This window comes from Littorina saxatilis, unplaced genomic scaffold, assembly GCF_037325665.1.
Source record: "Littorina saxatilis isolate snail1 unplaced genomic scaffold, US_GU_Lsax_2.0 scaffold_746, whole genome shotgun sequence".
In the NCBI taxonomy this organism is placed as follows: Eukaryota; Metazoa; Mollusca; class Gastropoda; order Littorinimorpha; family Littorinidae; genus Littorina; species Littorina saxatilis.
This window is the reverse complement of record NW_027127467.1, coordinates 11,180-21,899: the sequence shown is the minus strand read 5'-3', so window position 1 is coordinate 21,899 and position 10,720 is coordinate 11,180. Positions and strand designations below refer to the sequence as shown.

Here is a 10,720-nt window from a genome sequence, read left to right as displayed (position 1 = left end):
ATTTTCGGAGATATTGTCAATAATGTGTCGAACCTGCCACCCACAGACGACGTCATATCGATGGCGTGCGGCGTGGTTTTGTTCGCGTCACGGGAGTAGTGTGTGTCTCATCTGGGACTCTATCATCATGCCAAATTGAACACATTTCGTCCAGTAGTTCCAAAAAATTCTTGTTTTTACAGAGAAACAGACAGACAAATGGACACTGGTAAGTACAATACACCGGAGACTTGCCTTCTACTTTGATGTTGTCCAGCGACAAGTTCTGAAAGTCGCAGGTCAGACCAAGGTCCTGAATCAGGAGTAGCTTGGTTATATGCACTTTCTCGACCAGTCCGGAGTGCTGCCGGTAGTGCTGGTTATGCACTGCCTCTGAATGGCCGAGGTGGTTTAATAACCATTCCTTCTGGTTTGTTGGTAAATCCAGCATCTATAGAAGGCAGAGAAACATCAGTAAATGAGGAACACGTGTATATACCTAGATCTGTGTTATTTAAAAGTGTGTTAGGGAAATAAAGCATTTTTTCTTCAAATAGAGGATGCAAAAGTACACTATACCCAGGCAGCAAGCCTCATGCGGCCCGTATGCTTGCTGCCTGAGTAACTTCAATTGAGCTTATACATAAAATAGAGTACAGTTTCTTTCAAGTATACAGAGAAAAGGAATATATTTCTAAAATGGTAATCTATTCTTATGCCTGGAAAATGAAGTCAAAATCCACTTAAGTTACGGAATGGATTTGCCGAAGTGATTGGGTAATTGAAAATGATCACAAACGCCAAATTTAGCTCTATTGAGTGCTTGTGGCATTCAAAAGAAACCGGCATGAACGAACGAAACAACAACATTCATTATCCTGCCCAAACAAAATATTACATAAAAAAACCATTTACAAAACAGGCCACAAATTGACAAAATAAAGCGTTGGTGGACCAAAACACACTAAATATTATATCATAATTATAATGTTGTTGCTTTTTGTTATGCTCTATCTTTATAAAGAAATCGTGAAGTCGCTGACAACTGAAATGCAGCAGAAAGGATCATTTGTATATACTTGTTTTCCGGAAAGTTGAATGTGTCAAGCCTATAACTTTGTGTCCCATAAATAATGTTTTTCCGCCGTTTCGGGTACAATAAATGAAGATTGGTTTTTGCCTGACATTTGTAATATGGGTTCAATTATCTTGTTTGCATGCATACCTGGCTCAATGTTGCACAATATATGCGGATTGAACGGCTGTTCATTATCAGCCCGCCTTTAACGTGTGCAGCTGCACATGCCCGTTTCAAGGCTGGGACAGCCTCCTTTGGTCTCTTTCCTTCAAGTGTAAAAATAGTTATATACATAGGCCTACATCATACATCATATTGAATACAGAGTTCATTTAGCCAAGGGTCAACATTGTTACACATGGACATTTCTCCGATGAAGTTGAACAAACATACACACATTCACAATCAGACACATTACAAACAGCAGAGCGACCCAATGACTTATATGTAACAATAAATATAATACATTATTTTGGACATACATAACTCGCCACAATCGGCTAAATGACTTGTATAGTAAGGATATGAAAACAGTGCATTGAGCAGTGCATCAAATTAACACATGAAATATCAATAAATATATCAGTGAACACAAGCACATACACAAACATGGAAGAATTCATATGCAGAACTCAGGATGAGAGAGATGGGGGATGAGAGAGTGATAATGTGCAGAGTAGTATACAAGTTTGTCAATGTGAGAAATGCTGCACTGTATAAATATTTGTATTGTTATTATTATTATTTTAACTCCATGGGCAAAATAACACCAATGTATAGTGTGAAATGAATGACACACCTGCAATAGTGTAATATTATAGTTTCTTAACCTGGATAGATTACACTCTCAAGATTATCGAAATATAATTGAAACTGGACTTACCTGTGCTCGCAAACAAGTATGTATTGTGTGGCCTTATTTCAGCTTTGTTGCGCGTTTCCCTGTCCGCCAAAAATGCAAGCACGGGTCTGACGTCTGGCGGCACCACAACAGGTGCAGGCTTTCCGTTCTGTAACAGTGAAGAGGATTATCCATCAATGCACTATGCCTAATTAGTAATGGTTATTGCAGTCTAAACAATTACTGTTAGTTATGACATTCCGTGGGATTTCAGCTTTACACTGATCATGAAACTCTGTCTTAAACGACCCTGACATTGATATCCTAGATGGTTCAGTGTTACACCAACACCCGCAGCATGCTAGTGCGCTAGAAGCTGCAAAAGTGGTCACCTTGGCTTGGCCGACATGAGTTCACCACCGCCTTTGGCAACCTTAGGTTTAAAAATGAATATAAGAACAATACAAAACGATACCGTGTGGAAGAAAACATCTCTTGGACTCTAACACTGTTTGAGCGTTTGTAAAATGACGCTAATTTGATGGGTTTTTTTAAACTCTTTCTCTTTAATGTATATCTCTTAACGATTTCTTAATAAGTGTCATAGAATGTTCAATATAATTTAAAAGTAAATGAGCGCTTGCTAGTATAACAAATATTAATATGTTGTTTTGCAATTCATAGCCTTGATTATTGCCTCACAGTTAGTGGGACTGTTGTAAGCAGCGGTGCGTGTTGCGCCATCCACATAAGTGGCACTGACATTGTTAATAGAACATTTTTTGTATAACTTGGGTCCTTGTTCCAAAGGGGTTCACAAAATTAGTCGTTACCTTTCCGAGTATCTGCAGAAGCTCCTGGTCAGCCATCAACTTTTTCTCGTGTTCCGAGAGTGCTTTCATCAGGTGCTCTTCAATGGCAGCAATCCCCATTGATCGGTTTTGGTAATGCTCCAATCTGAAAATGATTACAAACGTTTAGAATTATGGTTATTCTTGCAGGTTTATATATCTTAAGAACTAAATCGTGGTCTCATACCATGAGGATTTTACAATATTTACTATTTACAGGTCAAGTGGATACTAGTGATAGAAACTGCTAACGTCAAAGTTATTACTTGAAATTCAATAGTTGACCCTAAACTAAGCCCAGGCAATATTAAGTCCAAATTCACTTACGTCAAGCCTTCTATTTCTCCACTTCTTCGTTTGTTGAATAATAGAAGTCTTGCCATGGCGTAGTCCGCCCAGTGTGCGAACGTTTCTTTTGTTGGAGGGTCTTCTCTTCTGAACGTGTTTAATTCATTGGTGAGATGTCTTGTGACGCTTGCAATGTCATTGGGAGATGGAATTTGCATATGCTTCATCGCTTTTTTGTGATGCAGTTCCTGGCGTGCTTGTCTTGAAGCGAAGGTGTTCCAGTCGGATTTTAACAGATCCCTTACGCACTGCAAGTCCTCGATGAGCTCTCTGTCTCTGGGCACTTGCTGCAGCGCAACACTGGATATGCGGTCAACCAGGTGCCCAATTTCTAGCCCCAGCTTGATGGCATTGCTTGTTGACTTTGATGACGCATAGTCGTTCGTTGTGGATTTTGAAAGCACTTTGGCAGCATCTAGCATTTCAGTAAAGTACTTCGGCTTTATTGCTTCACTGAGCGTCAAATTTGGATGGCCGGTCAATTCCTGCATTTTTGACAAGAATCTTGCTGTAAACCGCATGTGGTCTCGTGCGTACTTTTTTCTATTCAATTTGTTTTTGACATTTCTGGCCAGCCAGAAACGACCCACTTCCTGTATTAGACTGTCGTTTAGAATGATGTCTTTCAGATCATCATTCTGCAGCTCTTCTAATGCTTCTAGTAGCTCGGGTGTCTTAGAGCTTCCTGGGCCTGTTAGCAGCTTGCTTGCCGCTACTATTGTGCTTCTGCTGGCAGATTTCACATGTTTGCACTTCTTGGAATGTCGATGCACGTCACTAACCCAATCAAAGCACCCTGGACATGGCCCGTATGATTCTGCATCGAATGCACCATCTGGCCGCCTGGATATGAGCAGCTCCCCTATCTGTCCAGATATTACTTTCTTGTTGTGCATGTGATTGCCTTTTTTCCGTAGTTTTTCCACTTCATCTGGCCCGTATGTCTTATTGTGCCCTGCTTCGAAATGCGGACCTAGGTGGTGCACTAGTCTTTCGCAAAAATAGCATGCATTTCTTGTGTTGCGAGCACTTTTGATTTTGTTTTTTCCCTTCTGCAGCTTGCGTATAAATATATCTGGGATGTCCGCCGCTCTTTGAATCTCGCTGGGCATTTCGTACCCCAACGGGGGCCATGTAACTGAAAACAAAACAAAACAAAAAAACTACCGTTTTATAATTCTGAAACATTCATAATTATAATGAATAAATTTAAAATAAAGCCACAAACTTAAAATCAATCCAAAGAAGATTGCGTCTGTGGGACACATTTATTTGAAGAGTAGAAATGTAACTGGCATAGAAAGACGTTGGAATTTGTTTTTTTATTAAAACTAAATCTGTTATTCAAAAGGGTCTGGTTATCTAAAAGGTGATACTTATGGAACTGTCCGTCAAATTGCTTTAATTATAGCCTTAACTTGATTTGAAAACGGTAAATTGTTCTCAAGACCCTAATCTCCATCCTCATTCGGAGATATACCAAGCAAGTGCCCTACCGGACCCCTCTAATCACTAAATGTTCGATCCGCACCCTGATTTGTTTGTGTTGGCGTAAATGTAGCATTCGATACATTAATGAATTTGCAATTTATATAGCCTAAGGAAAGTCCCTCAAAGTATTAGAATACAATACACAAATATGAAAAACAAAAACAAAAAAAACTTCCGGCTACAAGGCCTCAGTCGTCAATCTGTGCTGCTGCTACCTACCCCAACGCGTAGAAGAACTGGTATCATCTTCAGTAACAGTTCTGCCGTCTGTCTCTTGATTCAAGCTCGTCGAAGGAAGCGGCGATGGACTTCGTTTTCTTCTTCTAAAAGAGAAATGAAATGAAAACCAGCAATTAAAGAACATAATTATAATATAGGCTACGCTTTGGATATATTCTCGACATTTTATGTAATACAAGTAATTCACAGTTAGTTAAATGATCTATTTTAATGCACTTGAATTTCTGTTAAATTTACAGCTTACGTGCTCGAAACAGCTTATGCGGATGCCGCAAGGGAAATATTGTATTACAAATAGAGGATTATTAAGCAATGGTAAAACACAACTTCAATAAACTTTTTTTTATGATAAAATGCTGTAATGCATACATTCCGTTTGTGTTAAAATCAATCATAAAAACCGGGATTTTGCCAACGTAGTTTATCTTACCTTTTTCCGTCCACATCTTTCTTTTTTCTCTTTGGCAGCAATTCTTCCACGTCGTCTGATTCCTCAGATGACAGCACTAAAACATAATAGTAATAGTGTATAGTGCCTTGCAGGGGTAAGCCCACTCCCACTTTGCAGAAGTTAGACATCAAAGTAGGATGTGCGTTTATTTGGTACTACTAATTCCTATTTACGACTACTACTAAAACCAATAATAATAATTAGAAGAAAAAATTGTATGCGGTTTGCCAAATGTCTTTTGAGTGAACTTGAAGGATAATAGGAGATTTTCGGGGAAAATAAGAAAATAAAAACACTAATGATAATAATGATGTAAAGGAAAATATATATGCTTCCATAGTTTCAACGACTTCACGGAAATCAATGTTGCTCTTACTACGTTGCTTCCAGTTGAACACTTACAATGACGAATAATAACATAATTATAATTTGAATAAAAATTTTTAAAAATTAAAATAAAATACTAAATAATCTGCGAATGGACTGAATTTTTATAAGTAAAGACAAACTTGCAAAATTATTCTCATTACCCAAATACATGATACAGAAAAAACAATGCCTGAGTTAGAATAAAGGTTTACTTACATGCTGCCTGTAATTCTTTGTTGTTTGGCTCAAACGAATAATCTAATGGATCTGAGTAATCACTCTCTGTAAAAGAAATAAACAACAACGGTAATACCTGAAACAACCACGAGTCACTAGCACTCATCTAATTTTTGGCTGTAGCTCTGACGAATGTACACTGATTATATAATATAATAGCAAATGATTGATTGTGGAAGGGCAGTGGCTCTGACACAAACCTGACCACACAGTTACGCCTATCCAAATGCGCGTTGCAAAATGTGCGTTTTGAATCTTCTTTTTTCTCTGGCGGTACTGACAATATCGTTATTGAAACAATCCCAGCGCTTCGTTCAATAATGAATTTTCTCAATTTGCTCTATAAATCCCTTAGTGCACTGAGATGTCTGAATAACTTAAATAATAATAACAATAACAAAATAGCTACCTAACCATATAATAATAATGATAATAATAATATACATTATCAAGTAGCGACCACTGTATTTAAAACAAAATTAAACAAAAATGATGAATTTCCCGTCAAAAGACATTTATTTTAATAGGAGCTTCAGACCTGAACTTATAATTTCACATAACTGCACAGACAATACACTTGATCTTTTGGTTAATAATAATTCTTACCCTCAAAGTCATAAATGGATGCATCAAGTTCATGTGGGGTGCCAAAGGTACATTCAGTGTTGTCGGCTGCACAATATATTTTGTAAAACATGGTGTAAAAGGGATGAAATACGTAACAAGAGGAATGCATAAAAATGGTCGCGTAGCTTGACACATGAATCCACACGTCAGAAGGACACCAGACACGTTCAGAGCGCGCATCAACGCCATGCACAAGAGGAATCACTCGCTGCGTATTGGTTGTATGTTCTTTGGCTAAGGTTTAGTGAACACCCGTCGGTAACTTTGGTGGATTTTCTGCTGATGGTCTTGATGGGGGTCTTGTCCTTCCCCTTGAGGGTCTAGTGAGAACTTGCATGTTTGACTGGCCTGAGTACAACAATGAAATTCTTATTGCATATGCAGGACACTTTTGTCTAATCAGTTGTAGAACTGTGAGTGCGCACCCCCCACTCCGCTGCATCAATGCCAGACATCTGGATGACTTGTTCTACAAGTGCAGCGTAACCTACAGATACAGAATTGCCAAACAAGACGTACCCGCACCCTCTCGCCCCTTCCCCCCTCCATTTATTGAAATAACATCAAAACAAACAAAATAATAGATAACATATAAAACATCTCTACCGTTCAAGTCGTTATCTGTTGTTTTGGAGTTGCCAGGGCTTTCCTCTGTCGTTGGAGGGACTAATGCTTGCAGAGAGGTGCCAGCACTTTCTTCTGGTGCCCTGATGGTGGCTATCATTACATATGAAACAAGAACCCCCCAAAAAAACTATTAAATAAAAGAAGTAATTAAAAACAGGAACGTGTAAATATGAACAGCTAAAAACTGACGAATCCATGTTAACTCGTCAGAACCAACGACCTTTATAAGCAGGTCGTTGAGGTACCCGGTCCAAAACACTTCCCTCCTGTTTCATATTAAGTAGGTTACTCCCCGGTAAGTGTATTCAGACATGGTTCAGAATGCGTAAGAAAAGACTATATCTCATTGTTACAGCTCTAGTTCGCAGAGAACACGGACACAGACACAAACATTCTCCTTTATATATATAGAGAGAGATTAACAATGTCTGAATGGATTTACATGATGCAATAATTATTATTCCGTCTGTCGTTACGACTATTTCTCATAATTTTAATATGCACATAAAAATCTTCTTACCGGTCGGTAGCTTTGGTGAATTTTCCGCTGGTCGATTTGTTGGTGGTCTTGATGGGGGTCTTGTCCTTTCCCTTGAGGGTCTAGTGAGAACTTGTATGTTTGACTGGCCTGAGTACAACAATGAAATTCTTATTGCATATGCAGGATACTTTTGTCTAATCAGTTGTAGAATTACTAAACAAGAAGAACCCGCACCCTACCGCCCCCCTCCATTTATTGAAATAACATCAAAACAAACAAAATCAATAGATAACATAATTATAAAACATCTCTACCGTTCAAGTCGTCATCTGTTGTTTTGGAGTTGCCAGGGCTTTCCTCTGTCGTTGGAGGGACTAATGCTTGCAGAGAGGTGCCAGCACTTTCTTCTGGTGCCCTGATGGTGGCTATCATTATATGAAACAAGAACAAATGAAAAAAGATTAGATAAAAAAGGGATTAAAAACAGGAACTTGTAATTATGAACAGCTAAGCCACTGATGAATCCTTGTTAACAAGTCAGAACCGTTGAGATACCCGGTAAACAAACACTTCCCCCCTGTTTCATAAGTAAGCTACTCCCCGGTAAGTGTATTCAGACATGGTTCAGAATGCGTAAGAAAAGACTGTATCTCATTGTTACAGCTCTAGTTCGCAGGGAACACAGACACAGACAAACATTCTCCTGTATATATATATAGAGAGAGATTAATAATGTCTGAATGGATTTACGTGATGCAATAATTATTATTCCGTCTGTCGTTACGACACTTTATTTCTCTTACTCTGAATATGCACACACGAATCTCCTTACCCGTCGGTAGCTTTGGTGAATTTTCCGCTGATGGTCTTGATGGGGGTCTTGTCCTTTTCCTTGAGGGTCTAGTGAGAACTTGTATGTTTGACTGGCCTGAGTACAACAATGAAATTCTTATTGCATATGCAGGACACTTTTGTCTAATAAGTTATAGAATTGCCAAACAAGACGTACCCGCACCCTCCTGCCCCCCACCCCCTCCATTTATTGAGAAAAAACACACCAAAACAAACAAAACAATAGATAACATATAAACATCTCTACTGTTCAAGTCGTTATCTGTATTTTGGGAGTTGCCAGGGCTTTCCTCTGTCGTTGGAGGGACTAATGCTTGCAGAGAGGTGCCAGCACTTTCTTCTGGTGCCCTGATGGTGGCTATCATTACATATGAAACAAGAACCCCCCAAAAAAACTATTAAATAAAAGAAGTAATTAAAAACAGGAACGTGTAAATATGAACAGCTAAAAACTGACGAATCCATGTTAACTCGTCAGAACCAACGACCTTTATAAGCAGGTCGTTGAGGTACCCGGTCCAAAACACTTCCCTCCTGTTTCATATTAAGTAGGTTACTCCCCGGTAAGTGTATTCAGACATGGTTCAGAATGCGTAAGAAAAGACTATATCTCATTGTTACAGCTCTAGTTCGCAGAGAACACGGACACAGACACAAACATTCTCCTTTATATATATATAGAGAGATTAACAATGTCTGAATGGATTTACATGATGCAATAATTATTATTCCGTCTGTCGTTACGACTATTTCTCATAATTTTAATATGCACATAAAAATCTTCTTACCGGTCGGTAGCTTTGGTGAATTTTCCGCTGGTCGATTTGTTGGTGGTCTTGATGGGGGTCTTGTCCTTTCCCTTGAGGGTCTAGTGAGAACTTGTATGTTTGACTGGCCTGAGTACAACAATGAAATTCTTATTGCATATGCAGGACACTTTTGTCTAATCAGTTGTAGAATTACTAAACAAGAAGAACCCGCACCCTACTGCCCCCCTACATTTATTGAAATAACATCAAAACAAACAAAATCAATAGATAACATAATTATAAAACATCTCTACCGTTCAAGTCGTCATCTGTTGTTTTGGAGTTGCCAGGGCTTTCCTCTGTCGTTGGAGGGACTAATGCTTGCAGAGAGGTGTTAGCACTTTCTTCTGGTGCCCTGATGGTGGCTATCATTATATGAAACAAGAACAAAAGAAAAACCATTAGATAAAAAAAGGGATTAAAACCGGAACTTGTAAATATGAACAGCTAAAAACTGATGAATCCATGTTAACAAGTCAGAACCAACGACCTTTATAAACAAATATGTGAGGTACCTGCATGGCGTTGCTCAGTGTTAAGTCCCGGACAGACACCCCTCCCCTTTTAACAATTGTCAAAGGTTACCTCCGAAGCTCAGAACACTATATACTTAAAAAAAAAAGTCTAATGTCTGCTTAAATACATAAGTGCTTGCTTTGTTTTTTGGATCACTTTTATTTCTCCTGCGTGCGCAATGAGCATGTCTACCGACTTTGAGGATCACGCTATATAAGACAGCATCAACATCATCTCCGAGGTATCAACAACTCATGTCCCTAAAAGGAAAATTTCCTAGATTCAGATTCATCTCCGAGGTGCCTGTGGGGTAAACAATAAAAATAAGCCCAGACCTACTCCGAGGGGGTCACGGGGGGGGGGGGGGGGGGGCAGGAGGGATGGGAGGCGGTGTGGGGGGGGGGGGGATTTGCAATTGCCGGTGCGAGGTGGGTGTTGATATACATCTAGATCAACCCTAGTATTACCAAACGACCCGGTACCCCCCTCACCTTTAAATTCGAAACTGATCTAAAACAACAAAGCACAGCAAGTGAGATTTTAGGCTGAAGCCTATTCTTACAATCTGTCCCCTGTACAATAAATAGGAGAGATAGAGAGAGAGAAAGAGAGATAAATAGAGAGAGAGAGACAGAGAGAGAGACAGAGAGAGAGAGAGAGATAGAGAGAGAGAGAGAGAGGGAGAGAGAGAGAAAGAGAGAGAGAGGGAGAGAGAGAGAGAGAGAGAGAGAGAGAGAGAGAGAGAGAGAGAGAGAGAGAGAGAGAGAGAGAGTGAAAGAGAGAGAGAGAGAGTGAAGAGAAAGTCAAAGGCAAAAACAGGATTTTGTATTAGCAACAGACAAAAAGAAAATAAGAATGACAAAGAAAAAACGAAAATAAGAATGACAAAGAAAGAAAAGAAAAACCAAGAACCATTATTTTGT

The 10,720-nt window shown here is 39.2% G+C and overlaps 1 protein-coding gene and 1 long non-coding RNA gene across 2 annotated transcripts; both read right to left on the bottom strand.

Annotated features, from left to right (window-relative positions):
• LOC138955922 (uncharacterized) lies at window positions 1-4,218 on the bottom strand. The gene is made up of 5 exons (XM_070327423.1): window positions 3,077-4,218; window positions 2,732-2,855; window positions 1,941-2,067; window positions 1,205-1,323; window positions 1-430 (listed from the first exon to the last, which is right to left on the bottom strand). Exons 1-5 carry the CDS (start codon window positions 4,207-4,209, stop codon window positions 53-55), a joined length of 1,881 nt encoding a protein of 626 aa, XP_070183524.1. The 5' UTR covers window positions 4,210-4,218; the 3' UTR covers window positions 1-52.
• A 2,283-nt stretch (window positions 4,219-6,501) lies between these two features.
• On the bottom strand, window positions 6,502-7,768 carry LOC138955921 (uncharacterized). The gene is made up of 3 exons (XR_011452425.1): window positions 7,660-7,768; window positions 7,119-7,229; window positions 6,502-6,557 (listed from the first exon to the last, which is right to left on the bottom strand). It is a non-coding gene; the product is annotated as an uncharacterized lncRNA (long non-coding RNA).
• Window positions 7,769-10,720: the final 2,952 nt, after the last annotated feature.